The sequence below is a fragment of the Mus pahari genome, chromosome 8 (genome assembly GCF_900095145.1).
Source record: "Mus pahari chromosome 8, PAHARI_EIJ_v1.1, whole genome shotgun sequence".
Lineage (NCBI taxonomy): Eukaryota > Metazoa > Chordata > Mammalia > Rodentia > Muridae > Mus > Mus pahari.
The window spans coordinates 48,364,177-48,380,593 of NC_034597.1; the positions used below are offsets into that span (position 1 = coordinate 48,364,177).

The 16,417-nt window shown below is 47.9% G+C and overlaps 1 protein-coding gene across 1 annotated transcript in view; it reads right to left on the bottom strand.

Moving 5' to 3' along the window:
• Positions 1 to 2,813: 2,813 nt before the first annotated feature.
• Positions 2,814 to 16,417, bottom strand: part of Cryl1 (crystallin lambda 1) — a 115,653-nt gene continuing 102,049 nt past the window's right edge. The window contains exons 6-8 of the mRNA XM_021203552.1: positions 11,777 to 11,882; positions 3,707 to 3,813; positions 2,814 to 3,359 (exon numbers count right to left, since the gene is read on the bottom strand). Coding sequence (XP_021059211.1) covers positions 3,246 to 3,359; positions 3,707 to 3,813; positions 11,777 to 11,882 — 327 coding nt within the window. The 3' untranslated portion in view covers positions 2,814 to 3,245. The remainder of the gene's footprint in view (positions 3,360 to 3,706; positions 3,814 to 11,776; positions 11,883 to 16,417) is intronic.

Consider the following 16,417-nt stretch of genomic DNA (forward strand, 5'->3'; position numbering starts at 1 on the left):
CACACTTATTCAGGGGACAGAATTGTTCTCTCAGCTCAGTGATCCTATCTCGGGCTCCTGAGTGCTGAGATAATAGACAAGTGGCTTTTAGAATGGAAAGAAAGATTCAGGCATTGGGCTACACCTATAAGCCCAGTTCCTGGAGGCTGAGGCAGGAGGGTCAAGAGTTCAAGGTCATCTTAGGCTATGTAAAACCCTGTCTCAAAGCAGTTATAGTTCTTTTTTGATCCTCAGTTAAGAAGCTGAGCAGGAACTGTAGGCAGTCTGCTCTTGGCATCCCAAACAGGGCAATCATGGAGAGTCAGTACAGAGACACTGCGGCTGCTTTGGGAAAGACACTGGGTACTTTCATCATGCTGAAAGAGATTTATGGCTTTGTAATCCCAAGAAAATGATTCAGAAACTAGTCAGGATGATTTTTGATTGGGCCGGTCCTTCTGGGAGATTAACTCCCTGATTTTTTTATAATAGTAATTGGAAATAGCAAAATCTATGACTGAAGCCTATCAACAAAGGCCCAGCAGTATTACCTGAGCATCACAGACTCAACTATGATGTGACAAGGGACACTGTCTAATCCCAAATCAGATCTCCCTTGAATGTCCATGTTTGTCCAAATCCTGATTCTACCCAGCTGCTTCCAGAACCATCCTCCTCAATCGGGGTCTATGTTCCCTTTCATTTGTTCTCGTTTGGTCTGTCTGTTATTTTCACTTAGGTGAGGGACAGCACTTGCATACCCTATCAATTCCCATTATAGGCTATGACAGCTACACGTAAGACCATGAAGCCTTTCTGCTACTATATCAGGTCCTCCCTAGTCAGTCAAAGGATTGATTCTAGGATTCCTGTGGGTACCAAAATCCACAGATGTTCAAGTTCCCTATATAAAATGGTTCTATATCTGCAAAACTCCCCCCCCCATCCATCTGCATACTGTAAGTCACGCCTAGATGATTGGTAATAGCTAGTACAATATAAATACTGTGGAAATGGCTGTGACGCTCGATAGCTTTGACAATGGTAAGGGGGACAGTTTGTACGTGTTGCTTTTTGGAACCTTCTGGAATCCTTCCCAAATATTTTAAATCTCCATTTGGCCAGATTCCTTAGATTGTGAATCTGTAGATATTTCCAAACATGTCTGACTTTCCCAGGAAGACACGGCAATGAAAGTATTAATGCAGCTTAGACGCACGACAAAGACCAACAGTTCCAAGTGGCACCACCTCTGTGCCCTACAGCAGTGCTGCCCAGGACGAATGAGTGCCCCTGCCTGGCGCCCCTAGGGTCTCACTCATGAAGTCTTGGGCCCAGCAGCAGACATGGCCAGCCCTTCCAGGACTCTCCCGGCTCATCAATGCCAAGAGCCAGACAGATCACAAGTGAGATCTACCTGTGCCCCGTGCATGGCTAGGTCATGTGGGCTCTCAGGCATGGTCTGGGGAATGCATGGCTTTCAGGTCTCAGGGAGGTGGTAGGCAGGCTGCTCTGAGAGTAAACCTGTGATCCTGTAGTAGACCTGGAAAGCGCCTGGGAGGGAGGGTGGTGAGCCTCAGCCGCAGGGAGGTACAGGAGCCCTCTGTTGGATGGAGCAATAGATCAGGAAGGGTGAGGGACTGAGTCACCAGCTCCAAGGGGATGAAGCTCAATCAAGCAGAGGACGAGGCCTTTTGGGACCCAATACTTCCTTTCTATCTTGTCACATGTCACCCCAGTGAGATTTTCAAACACATTCTGATCTCCTGCCCCGCCTCTCACTTTCTGACCTTGACCAAGGTGGCCATGGACACTTAACACTTGCAAGCTGTGACAGGTGGGAGCTCCTACTCGCAGGCATCCCCAGGCCATCCTTACAGCCCCACAGCAGGCTTGCCTCCGGTCTGCTCCTTTCTGCTATCAGAGTGAACTTACGGGAGTCTGACCCATCCTGTGATGAAGAGATAGAGAGTTCTAATCATTAGCATGGCCCAGGGCCTCTCTGCAGAGCTCTCTCCTGGCTGTGAGCTGAGTCATTCTCAGCATAGCCTGTTCTCACCCCATGTTCTTCCTCTGCTGGGAGGTGCCAGCTGACTCCTATTGTCCACTGAGGCTCACAGCCCAAGTCCTTGAAGCCTCCTTTGCAGGGCCTTTCAGTGTTACCATATCCTTCCATGGACATGAGCCCTTGGGGCACTAGGCCAGTTTAACAACGGTCACTTGATTGTTTCACGGTAGTCCCGGCTCCTCAGCCACAGGTGTGTGCTGAGAACACAGGAGCGTGCTGACTGGGACTCACAAACGAGTGAAAATGATCACATCCTAGTCAGGGTCACCGCTTCCACACCAAAGCAGCCTCCACCCTGAGGAGATGCAGCTCCCTACCCATGTGACACTGAGATACTCACCACCCAAAACTGCAAAGCCTCCGGGAGCCCTGTGATGGAGTCCAGGAACCAAATCACCATGAGAGACATATGTACTGGTGTCCTCGGTGTCCTGGAAGCTTGTGCCCAGAACAGACCTCGTGTAGGAGGTTCTAGAAATGACCGTTAAGCATGTGTCTCTCTGACTGAACTTTCTCTGCACCATTTCATTTACTACAGACGTGAACATCGCCAGGGCTGGGAAGCCTGCAATGCTCCTAAAACATCTCACCAGAGACCCAGAGGGCACCACTGAAAAGCTTGGGAAAGCACTGGTCCAAATTGGAGGATTGTACAGTTATTTGTTTATTTAGTGTGTGTGTGTGTGTGTGTGTGTGTGCGTGTGTGTGTAGAAACAGATTGTCTTCATGCAATCAAGATTTTTATTCAGAATAAGCGCCAGCAAACTGAAAGTGATTGCTTTATTATGCAGGGTCACAGGACACTCAGAGTAGGATTAGAAAATGATTATCCAAAAAAAAAAAAAAAACTACATTTGAAGTAGATTAAGGTAACAGAGAGTGGCAGATAATCACCTGGAAATGCACGTGTAATCACACTGGAAAGAAAAGGTGAGAACCTTCAGCCTGTTTGCCCAGGTGGCAGGGAACCCACACCTCAGAACCTAAGCAGGGCTGCGATATCCCAATGCAGGGTTAGGCAGGAGTGCCCAGAAGATCCTTGGCCTCTATAGCGGCCCACAGGGCAACACAGGGGAGCAGACCTGGGCTTCAGGCCAGCTTCCCGGGCTTCTTGATGCTGCACAGGGATTGGATCAAGAGCTTCTCATCTCCCCCGTAGAGCTGCCCAGGAAGGAGGGGCAGCAGCGTTACAGGAAATTCACTTGGGTTGCATCTGGTACTTGAGTACGGAGAGTTTCATGAGACAGTCGTCCCTCCACTGCCTCCTGGCAGCTAAGTGCTCTGGATCATCAGGAACCTTCATGCACATGTCCTGGGAGAAGGAAAGGGGAAGAGAAACAGAGTGCACATACAGAAGAAGTCATCTGCCAGGAGTGCAACTGTCTTTTTATGCCAGCTGTATGCATACCGCTTCCAAACCCCAAAGTCGACAAAAGCTCCAGACCCTAAGATTCCCCAAGTCAAAATGAGCTGCTGGTCACCATCACCTTGTCCTTAGGTATCCTGAAGCTCAGGATGCAACTATGGGCAGTCAGGGAAAAGCAACCTTCGGAATCCAGGGTTAAGACTGCAGCTCCTGACAAAGCCCCACCCACAGGAGGTATGGGTTCGAGATGGCTAGGACGCACCTGCTTGTATGTTCCTGGGTGGTCCACATACCTCATTAACTCTCTCCACTGTGGCCCCTGAGAACTCTGGAACAGGCCCGAAAGTCTTGAGGACACGCTTCATCCCTTCACTGTATCTCTCACAGTAGCTTATCACACCTGCAATGGCATGAGAACGGGAGCCCGCGCATCAGCACCAACGTTCCGGAGCTCCCACCTGAGACCTCTGCAGAAGGGTCTATCCTGGGAAAAGGGAATCTGCAGAGAAGAGGCAGAAGGTAGCCTCTGGTCTAGGTGAGCAGGACCTTCCCCGGGAGTCATTATCCTAGCTTTCTGGAAACTAAAATCCTTAAGCGCACTAGGGCCCTCAGGCCTGCCATGTGTCCTTCACCAGTGCATCTCAGGGGCCCTTAGTCAGTGGTACTCATGCTCTGATGTATAGAAAGCATCTTCTTCAACAACCATGTGCCGTTGAGGGTGCATGCTGGGCTTCAGTGGGTTTGTTTTTGTTTTTGTTTTTTGCCTTCATTTCCCTTTCTTTTTACCTCCCACCCTTTTCTTTCTTTGGGATTCAGGGCCTCATGTAGCCCAGGCTACATAGATGGCCTGGAATGTTTAGTCCCATCTCCACTATTCAAGTGCTTGGATTATAGGCATGTGTCACCACTCCTGCTGTATGTGGATCCAGGGTTTCATATGTGCTACATAAGTACATCTTCAGGCTCCTCTCCTCCCTCTAGCCTCCTGTTTTGAGACAGAGTTTCACTCTGTGGCTCATAATAACCTTAAACTCACAGTAATCCTCAAACTCACAGTAATCCTCTTGCCTCAGTCTCCCAAGTGCTGGCAGGTGTGAATCATCATGAATGGCCTCGATTCATTCCTTATGAACCCCAGATGTCAAAACTCATGTCACTCCCTCCTTATCACACTCTTAAGCCTTGAGGGCAGGTTATGCTTTACCTGGTATTTACAAAGTGGGGAGGGCCTTGCCAGAGGTCTATTCATCACTGGCTTATACTTCCAGTGTAAGGAGGGCTGGAGCCTGTGCACAGGCTGCCCCGCCCAGCCAGGATGATTATTTTCCCCACTGCAGGGTCTTGGTGGAGAAATGAGTGGGGATGAGGAGGGGCTCACAGTCAGTACGAACAGCTGCAGGGCTGTGTGGGCTGAAGCCAAGACATTGAACCCAGATGAGTTCTGAAGGAAACTACAAGCCTGGTCTAGCCTGGGCACCTTTCCAAAATGTAGCCACCTGCCCCAGGGTACTCAGTTCCCTCCTCTTCCTCCCTTACATGCTGAGCCTTGGGTCTGCATGAACAGGCATGGGGTAGAGACAAGATAAGCTAGAACCGCGCCTAGGTTCCCAGAGGTCAAAGTGCTATGAGTCCTGGCTGTGCTGATGCTCGTGCACAGACTCTCATCTACCCTGTGAAGATAGTATTTGACTGATCTAAAACAAAAATGAGCACTAGATACTCTTTTTAAATTAAGAGTTTAGTTTGGGGATTTAGTTTTGATAGATCCACACTGAAACAGAAACCAAAATTGTTTGGCTTTCTATTTTGTTTCTTTCAAATAGTTTTTCTTTCTTTTCAGTGTGCCAAATTTACCTTGTAGCCAAGGCTAGCTTTGAAAATAGTCCGGTCCTATTTCTGTTTCCCAAATGCTGGGATTACCAGCGTGCACCCTCCACACCCAGCTTGAGATTGTTTTGAAGGGTAAAATACTAAAGCTTACCAGCTTCTCTGACATTAGCACCTACAGTTAACCAGTGGCTAATTTTTCAAGAGAAGATCTCACAGCATAGGTGTTAAGTCGGTAGTCCAGAACTCTGCAAATTCCTATAAATAACCCTGCAATGTTTAGTCTTCTAAAGTGGTTTAGAATTGCCACAGACCAGAAAAAGACATAAATGTCTTTCCCTTAAGAAACTAAGCATTTGTTTCATTTTTCCTATTTATTTATTCATACAAGCAATAATAAAATCTAGATACAACTACAGTGTATTCATTTAGAGTTGGGAGCAAGACACACAGAGTTGAATATACCTGAAAGATATTGAGTGATTACAAGTTATCAGCTTCCTTCATTATGACAAATCCCTAAGATAATCAATGTGTCAATAAGGTGGTAAGACCAGCATTGAGACTGTGCCCATCAGTCACCACACTGTGTAGCCAGGCCTGCCTAACCACACTGTGTGCAGCCAGACCTGCTTTAATCACACTGTGTGCAGCCTGACCTGCCTTAACCACACTGTGTGCAGCCTGACCTGCCTTAACCACACTGTGTGCAGCCAGACCCGCCTTAACTACACTGTGTGCAGTCAGACCCCTTAACCACACTGTGTGCAGCCAGACCTGCCTTAACCACACTGTGTGCAGCCTGACCTCCTTAACCACACTGTGTACAGCCTGACCCGCCTTAACCACACTGTGTGTAGCCAGACCTGCCTTAACCACATTGTGTGCAGCCAGATCCCCTTAACCACACTGTATGCAGCAAGACCTGCCTAAATCACAATGTGTGCAGCCAGACCCACCTTAACCACACTGTGTGCAAGCCCTCCAAGCTGTGCTGTCCTAGCTCAGCCAAGTAGATTGACTTCTCCATTGCTCCGGGCTGTTGGCAAGCAGAATGTTGTGATGGGAACACATGATGAAGGAAAGCTACTCACCCCTGGACGGCCAGGATCCAGACGAGATCCTCTCAATATTCCCACCCAAGGACACACCCAGTGGTCTAACTTGTTTTTAAATGGACCCCAGCCCTTTTAAAACAAATTTGTTACGTGTGTCCCAGCCCTTTTAAAACAAATTTGTTACGTGTGTGTGTGTGTGTGTGTGTGTGTGTGTGTGTGTGTGTGTGTGTGTATGTTACTTGAGTGGAGGTCAGAGAACAACTTGTGGGAGCCGGTTCTCACCTTGTACTACGTGGGTTCTGGGAATCATGTTCAGGTCCTTGGGCTTGGTGTCAAGCCCCTTTCTTTACCCTGAGCCATTAAGATGGCTCAGGATCCCACCTCTTAAAGCTCCCATGCTCCTTTCTAAACAACTCCACAAGCTGCTCAACCAACACTCCATTCTATCACAGAAGACAATGGGAAAGTTGGCTGTGGCTGTATATTTAATCAGCTTATAGGGAAAATGCAGCCCAAGATCCTCTCAGGAGCTGCTCTACCTCCCCGGCCAACGTAAACAGCAGCCTCAAGAGTTTTAATACACAGGCCACACTTCATCTCTGGGTTACTTTACAGTCCTTCTACACGTGTTCACCTGAAGCCATTCCAATCCCACAGAGATGTTCTAGAACTTTCTCTCGGTTGTAGATTTATTTATATTTTCATTTTATGCGCATGCGTGTTTTGCCTGTCTGGATGTATGAGCACTGTGTGCGTGCTTGGTGCATGTGGAGTTTGGAGCATGTGGAGTTTGGAAGAGGGCAATAGAAATGGCTGTGAGCTGCCACATGGATGCTGGGAACCAAATCCTGGCCTTCTGCTAACACAAGTGCCATCTCTCCAGTGTCCATGGGACATTTGTTTCTTCAGCATAGAATAAGATGTGGTAAAACTGTTTCTAATACAACTCACAACTCTCCCCCATGCAACAAAATTTGACTTCTCTACATGAGAGAAAAAAACTGAGTGGAAATCTCTAAAATACTGATTCTACCAGAAAGGGGCAAGCCACACCTTACCCTCTCACCCAGCTGGCTCACCACCACACCTTCTTCCTCCCAGTCTTGCTTTCCCTTTGCCTTTTCCTTCTGTGCCTTCCTGTCTGTCCATGTGAGCGTCGCTCTTCCACAGCCCTTGCAGAGCTTGGTTTTGCAGAAGCCAAGCCTAGTATTTTTTTTTTTAAGATTTATTTATTCTTATGTCGTGTGTGGGGGTGTTTGGACTGCACATGCGCCTGTGCAGTGGTTGTGAATCTCCATGTGGGTGCAGGGAATGAAACTTGGATTCTCTGGAATAGCAGCCTGGACTCATAACTGCTGTTTCTTAGCTCTTTGACCCATGAGCATGATTTCTTAAGAAATGCTTTTATGGACAAAGAATACACAGGAAGGAATTGATTCTCAAGATAAGATTTAGATTATCTGTTCTCTAGCTGTAAGACCTGCCAGGTAAAATGGGGAGGGGGGGTCTTTAACCCTAGCATCTCTACCAACAGGAAGTCCTCCTGTCTGCTGAATTTATGGGGTGAGACATGGCCCACTATGCTGTACCTGGCTGGCACCCACCCCTGACTGACACGCCCCAGTACTGAACCCACACCTACATGGAGTCAACTCAGCTAAGACAGTCTCACAGACTTTATGGAAACAGGTCAGAGGAGCCTGAAAACAGAATGACAGTATCAAATGTCCTTCAAGGTCAGGGTTGTCATGACAACAGGGTCCATTCCAGTACCACCCCCACCCCCTTTTTCCCCCAGTTTAGCTGTTCCCACCAGCAATGGTGGCTAAACATGGACAGACAAGACCTCTAGCAGGCTTTCTAAAAAACCTGGTAAGTGTCTACAAGATAAGGGACAAACAATCAGTCCACCTGGAGGGGGGCCTGGACTGTCAGACTCAGATATGTCCCTCCACAGCGACAGCAAGACACAAAGTCCAAAAAGCTGCCAGGGACAGAGCAGGTCCAGGGTCTCAGTGAAGAAACAAACCTGGCTGGGTTCTAAGGCTTCCTCCATCCCTCAATCAAAAACTGGCCTCATCTAGACTTACTCTGTATTTCTCCCTCTGGCTTGGGGGAGGCTTTTGGGGAGAATTAAGAAAACTAAAACCAAACAAAACCCCTGGAAGAGTAATAAATTAAACACAACAAACAGAGCGAAGATAACAGTTAAACCGTGGGTGCGTAGCTCAGTCTCGCATGCCCAAGGCTCTGGGTTCCAGGCCCCAGCACCGCCACCAAAAAAAAAAAAAAAAACCACAAAGATAAAACAAGTGGTCATTGATTGAGTGTGTAATCTATCTGGACAACTACCTCCCAAGTGGTCTCTCTGCACAGCTCCCCCATCCACTTGCCAGAAGTGGTTGCCGTCCCCCCACTGAACAGCTAAGAAAACTGAGGTGCACTGAGTTGAGTAGCTGACCTAAGCTGATCTCGCAGTAGCAGCTAACAGACAGGAAGGCCAGGGTAGGGAGTACAGCTCACTGTCTTGCTGGCCAGAACCTTGAGTGTGAAGCATATTATTTCACAAAGGATGCTTTTTTTAAAAAAAAAATGTAGACAAGAAGGCAGACTGAGCAAGCACCCTACCCTATTGCTTTCCTATTTAGTTAGAATTTTCCCTCTCCTGCACAGCTTCTCAAAAGCACCTCTGCCACAGGTCTTTCCAGTTCTCGGGGTATCCCAGTATCCCAGCAAAGAGGAACCTTTTTTTTTTTTTTCTTCTGTATCTCTTCTCTTTCTTTCAGATACTAGCCAGAGCCTGGAACTCTGGGAAGTCTCCCTTGATCTCCAAGGGCTGAGGCTTTGCTAACCCTCCCTCAAAAGGCAAGACTCTTCTTCAACACCCCCCACCCCCCCATGGCTGCTGACATTTACCACTTGCCTGCCCTGGCGTTTTCTCTCAACTCTAATAAAATTATCCTTAAGCTTTAAAAAATAAATAATCCTGAAGTATCTGCAATTGCTTTGGGGATGGGGGTGGGGGGAATGGTGCTTTTAAACCTAAAAACTTAACCTGAGATGGAAAGCCACGTCAGCAAAACCAAGATGCTTCCTCCCGGCTCCAACCTTGATGGTTTCCCGGTGACACCAGAAGAATTAAGGGCCATTGGTTCCCAGCCAGATCTTCTAACTTTCTAGCGCTGGGCTTTGGAATGCTCAGAAGTTGAAAACTACATCCGACCCCTATTATCATATTAAGCCAATTAAGCTTTCTTATCGTATCAGTTTTGTTTGAAAAACTGTTGTGGCCTCCTTCCTGTCTGTCACCTCACTGACGCTGGAGTGTCTGGTGTCCCTGGCTCCTGCTTCTGTTCGTTTGAGATTCAAAGCTCTTCTCAGTTCTCTCCCTATTGATTTCTCACAACCTTTAACTACCTTCGTTCTTCTCTCGAGAAAAAGAAATACGGTGGTTATCAGGCAGGCCCACGTCCACTTCAAATGCTTGGCTATGCTCCCCACTCATACGGTCTGGCTGAGGAGACATCTAAAATGACCCGAGACCGCTTCAATGACATCTCAAAACTCTTATTTCACTTGTATGAAGGCGTCTTCTTGGTATTTTCTTCTCATATTCAGCAATGATCTTCCCACACAAGGCATGGCAACTGCTGGAACTGCTGGGAGACTCCTTTCTCCCTTTGGCTGCTCATGGCAAGGCTTGCCTTTAAGAAAGGCATGGTTACTGAAGTGTTATTGCAGGGCTTGTGTAGTGGGTCCACAGCATGTAATGCTGCATCTGTGAAAACTGCCTTGAGTGTTGGTTGTCAACTGCTGTAGTGGAAACCGACTGAGCTAGCAACAGAGCAGCGTGGGATCATGGGACAAAAGTCAGACTCAGAGAGGCCATCGGCTCCAAGCACAACATGACAGCAATTTCCTCTCAACATCTACCATGGCCCTTTAAATCATCCAGGGTGTGAGCCCTCCCTTTCCGGATCACTTGCACCAGTTACTAGAAAGTTCTTTCTGTCACATCAGTCACGTATGAAACACAAACCTGTCTACCTACTGTCCGCCCACTCAGGAAGCAGGCACAGAGCAGGGTTGGGGGGCGGGTGCACTCTGTAATCAATCCCAACACCGAGAAAGTTGAGGCAGGAGGATTACTTGATGTCTAAGACCAATTGGGCTACATAGTATGGGGAGAGCTGGAATTAAAGTGGGACCCTGTCTCCAAACTGAACAAAGAGACCACATTCCTACTCCTCTCCCCCTGCCCCTCAAAGGGAAGAAATCTCAATTCCTACCCCTCTGCCCCACCTCAGGGGGAAATCTCAATTCCTACGCCTCTGTCCTTCCCATGGGGGGAAAAAAATCTCAGTTCTCAATATCTCTTGTGAAATACAGCCTGGACACTACAGATTACATTTGTTTTCTTTCTACTTTTACTCCTTTACTGCTTAAGAAGTAATTATATAAGCTTACAGCGACAGAGCAGTAGAAGGATGATAAAAGTTCCTTGAGGCTCAGCGGGATGGCAGTGGAAGGGTGCTTGCACACAGAAGGCTTTAGATTTGACTCCCCAGCAAAACAAAAGAAAAAAAAAAGAAAAGAAAAGAAAAGAAAAGAAAAGAAAAGAAAAGAAAAGAAAAGAAACCCCCATAAACACCATTTCCTTTTGTATCAGATGTCACATGCCTATGGTTCCAGCATTCAGCAGAAGGGTCATGCACTTGTGGCTAGCCAGGGCTATGGAGTGAGACTTCACTTGGAAAAAAAGAAAAGTTACTGTCATTTTAATATGGAGAGATAGCTAATGTGTAGGGTAGCCTCTCTCAGATTTCGGTGCATCGCGGCGCTGGTGTGTTTTAATTTGATCTGGGTTTCGTCAGCTGGTCATCTTTGGCTCTTTTACAATCTGCTTCGATCTTATCCATCAAGTTATCTTTCTTTAGAATTACCAGGTCACACTGACTGCCCCCAGCTTCCAGACAGTTGTCTGGCCTGCCGCACCCTGCCAGGCCCCTCCTGTGTGACACCTGCCTTGTGACCCCTGTCCTTGGGGACGGCCACCCCACTGCTCTGCAGAAGCTCCCGAGGACAAACTCCAGTGTAGACAAGACTACAGAAGCATCGAGCCCTTGTTTTCCTTCTTGCTTCTGTGATCAACACCTCGCAGAAGCTGCAGCCTCTCTCTCATCATGCAACAGAGCACGATACACAGCACGGCGGCAGTCACAGAGCTTCCTTTTCTTCCTCAGAGTCCATTAAGGCCTCCTTAGCATCCAGAGTCTGAAGCTTCGCAGACCATGTGGACTTACATATCAGCTCACAGTCATCTGTGCGAGCACCTGTCTGAGTTACTAGGGCTGAACAGAGTCCCTTCTAGGCACTGCCACTACTACTCTGTTTAAAAGGAAACAGCACACATTGGTGGCTAATAAAGCTCACAGGAATAGTCAACACTACAGAGCACCGTCTCTGTCCCAGGCGTACCTTCGGCATTGAGGTGCATAGTCTCCAAGGGTCCGATGAACGCGTACCGCATGCCCAGCCCGTCTGACATGACCAGGTCCAGGTCGCTAGGAGATACTATTTCTTCCTACATGGGGGAGAAGGCAGCAACACACAGATGAGCTCTTTGGAAAGGCAGTTTTGTTAATGCTGCTTGTTCTAACTTCCTGTAGGCAGTAGCCCTCCCACCCCCCAAAAAAGTTACCAACACACTATAATATTTTAATCAGATTTTGTACAACCAAGCTACCCTATATGCATGGTTCCTTAAGAAATAGGGCTGTTAAGACACAGGCACAAGTACCCCATCTCCACGTTACCGTGCCTGCAGCTTTGGAGACAGCAAGGTTAAAGGAGACCCAAGGAAAAGGTCGGGGGGGGGGGGGATCTGGATATTTGGTCGGAGGGGGGTTGTTTTAAAACACCCGGAAGAACAGGAAGTAGCTCTCAGGCTTCACCTGTCTGCAAGTCAGGCCTTGTTCAGCTTTTAATGAGTTTGTTTCTTTGATGAAGCACAGCTTAGGATGGGTTTGTTTGTTTGCGGAGGTGGGGCCTTAGACGGTTCTACAAATGTGAATTGCCAAACAAGAGAGAGGTCGCTATGCGCTGTGCTTAGAAAGCCAGCCAGCCAATTTGTGTGCATGGCTCTGGGCACGGGGCTAAAATCGTTAGTGGTGTAGCCTGGCGACACACTGCAGGTTTACTCTCTCCTGAGAACCTATGTCCCCTTGGCATCTCAACTCGTGGAAAGGCAGATGAGGAAAGAGAAGCATTTCCCCAAAACTCCCGGCTGACCAGACTGGCAGCGTCCCTTTGGAGCCCACCACTCACAGACTCTGTCCTGGACAGTTTCTTTCAGAGAGGGCCCCGTGGGGCCTGCTATGAAGCAGCTTGGGGGTGGGGGCTCAGCCCTTAGCTGGAGGACCCAGTTCCTCTACAGAGATATACCCTGTCACGCTATGCACCTTGCTCCTAGTGACAAGCTCAGGCAAGTCACCCACCAGACATGTCACCCTAGTCTGGGATTTAGATCTTTCCCTGAAAGGGCCGTGTGACATCCTTCTTAAGAAGACAAGCTTTGTCAGCCTGAAGGAGGGATCTGAGAGGTCACCACGGGTCAGGTTGTCATGGTTCTGCAGGGAGGAACCCTTTGTCCTTCTGATACCCCTGGGATTTGGACCTCAGAGACTAAATCGCCCCCTGCTGGCCTGGGCAGCAGGGACTTTCCACTCCAGACTCCAAAGGTAACTAACTTAGAGCGGCTGGCATTTTGGGCACCACCACTGCCACTGTACCCCAACTAACAAGTGACATAGGGAGTCTTGGGTCTGTGTGCTTGGATCACCCCACTTCACTTGAGGCAGCTTCAGGGAGAAGATAGTGTTGCAGAATCAAGATGCAGGAGAGCCCACCACCCTGTCATGACAAACATAGCCATGTCTGTCTGAGCAACTCAGCGTTAAAGAACCACTTCACATCCGGCGGCAGCAGGTAAGATACAAATACAGAAAGACTGTGTGCTCAAGATGCACGCACAGAGTGCAGTCATGATGAAGCCAGGCACTGACACCCGCTCTCCGTCTTCTGAAAGTCGGATGCCCACCTCCTGCAATGACCAGGTCCTGGCTCTGGAGACTGGCCCTCAGTGGACGCTCCTCAGCAGCAGAACTCGCTGGCTGCACATTTCCAACCATGCAGGTGCACAGTGTTCATTCTCATGTGACTTGATTCCGTTTCTCAATATCATGTTTTTTAAGATACACACAGGGACAGGGATGGGGGCTCTCAGAACTTTTAGAGCCTACATTAAAAGAATTTCAAGACACTCAACCAATGAACTACCTAGAGTTCTTAACTTTTGTTTTTCCTTTTTTGCTGGGAATGGAAGGAACCCAGCCTCACATGCGACAGGTAAGCGCCCTACGGATTCCCAGGAGCTTGCCTTTCTTTCTGAGGTTCTCTGGAGGAGGAAAACTATCTATTTTCCTCAGTCCTTCCCCCACAGCACGGACAGAAAGGGAAGAATGCTGATCTTCACTTCTGCATTTCTTTCTGCCCTGTGTGGCATTTTCAAGGGGATTCCTCGAGTCTGTATTTTTTTTCCCTAGAAGCTAATCTAGAGGAAGAAAATGGTCATGGGAATTTCCATTCAACTGTGACTCTGCGTCACTGCGGCAAACACGCAACCCTTCTCCTGGAAGCTGCACTGGGCGCTCAACCTCAGGCCTCTCACTCAGATGTGCCAGTCATCAGTTCTGCCCCTGAGCTCATTTTTACCCCAGCTGTATAAGAACATGTATGACGGTATGTATAACGATGTTCTAAGGGACGGAGGAGGTCGATGCAGTGAGACACCAAGCTAACACACGACTCCTGAGACCTGGACGGGCTCAGCACAATGGAACCCAACGCCAGTCCAGATTAATACTTATCGCAATAGCTATCAGTGCTTCCTGCACTATGCAGCAAAATTCTCAAGACACACATAACAAAGAACGGTCCCGGGAGGCTAGAAGAGTCCTAAAAGCTCATACAAAGCAGTGAACACTGCTGTCACTGTTCTCAGCCTGGCTTTTGTACCACGCTCTGAGAAACCTCGGGGTGAAGAGGGCCCAGACACAATGGTAAGGAATCCCCTTTCATGGAAAAACTTCTGGGCCGGCCTTTCTTTAAGATCTGGGACTTACCACCATAGACTCTGATACACCAGGCTGGGGACTGGGAGCGGCAAGACAGAGCCATCGAAGAAAACACATGAATAAATCTCAGACTGTGATATGTATAGTAAGACCTGAGATTCTGCCATCTCAGTCTACTAAAGGGGACAAAAAGGAAGATAGATTTGCTCTATCTTGGCCACTAGAAAGAGGTTACAGGTCAAGAGACTACTTTGACCCCTGTTTACATGGATCAACCTTGAGCTGCAGCAATGTCTGTCTCCTGAGGTGTTCCTGGGAAGGTTGGATAAAACAACCAACAGGTGTAGAAGCAACACCTACAAGAGCCAGCTTCAGGACTGTCCCATTCGGAGACACTCCGTCCTGGAGCCCTTGTAGATGATCTACCGACAGGGAGTTTTGGGTCTGGAGGTTTACACTGGGAGCTGTTGGGGCTCTATAGCTTAGCAGTTAGAGCACTGGTCTTATAAACTAAGAACTATTGCAATGCATTTCATAAGAGACGAGATGAGACCATGGATTAGCTCTCTCCACTGGTACAGTCTTCTATATTCTGTTTTGTATTTTCTTCTCCATGTGTCACTGCTCTCTGATGCACCACAAACATGGCAGGGGATGTGGAGACATCTGAGAGAGAGCACAGCAGTCAAAAGTGCGCACTGCCCTCAAAGGCCCTGAGTTTGGTTCCCAGCACCCATATCAGGTGGCTCACAGCAACCTGTAACTCCAGCTCCAGGAGCAAGAACAAAAAAAAAGCCCTGGCTTAAACACTCCCTCCTTATCCATGCCACCATCCAGGAGACGTGAGGCAAGAGGAAATCTTAATAAGGAGAAAATAAAAGAGAGCTGCTTCATGACCCATAGTTACTCACAGGTTTGTGAGCAGCATGGCCGCTTTCCAACACTTACAAGTTTCCTTGGAAGTAGGACACAGACATTCCTACATGATGACATGGGCAGATTTTGCTAACTGTGAAAGAACCCATACTTAGCTCATGCAACAAGACACTGAATCATGCCTTGGAAACACGCCCTGTCAAGAGCCACCTGAGAGATGCTAGGGACCAGAGATGAGAAGCAGCAGGCGGCCCTCACTGGTGAGCCCGCTGGTAATAGGTATCCCATGAGCCCCTTGAGTGGCAGGAGAAGCATGCATGATTCTGGGGGACATTCTGGTCACATCTAGCAAGTGGCAAAATGCCCTTCCTTGGCCTGGACTCCAGACGATCCATGAAAAGACTCGCCAGGACCGAGGCACAGGTGCAAAGGAGTCGCTGAGTCTAGGTCATGACAGAAACAGAAGCTACCTCCAAACAATCTACAATGAGAGAAACATCCAAACGTTCAAAAGTCAATAAAATCAAATGAATATCAATGAATACTGGAGCATGTTAGGAAAGAGATGGATGAAAACCTGGAGGGAAGACAGGGACAGGACAAAGGTTGAGGTATTTTCCCCCTTTGAATTTTCTTTATAAAGTTTTGAAATAGGAACAAACCAAAATCCAAAACAAACAAAAATAAATAAATTTCCTGGAGCACTATCTCTCAGTGTGCTATGTAGATGGCCATCTTCAGGCAGACAATGAACCGGATTACAGGGTCTGAAGGACAAAGAATATCTTCACCTTAAAACCAAGCAAAGAAAAAAAAAAAGGATCCATCATTTTCTGAAAGGTCAAACGGTTCGCTACCAGACACCATGAGGACAGTAAGACAGACTAAGAGGCTCTTTGACTGGAAGGCCAAGGACAGAAGTACACCCCAGGACCATCAAGGACTGTAGATTCTACAGTTCTTCGTGCAGTAGAATATTTGAGTAGACTACTGGTTGAGCACCCTAATCTAAAAATCTGAACATTTCAGACTTCAGTTGACTTGATCAGGAGCACTGAGTCTGAACCATGTGTAATTCAAGGGTTTGGATTTGGTACAAAGATTTGAA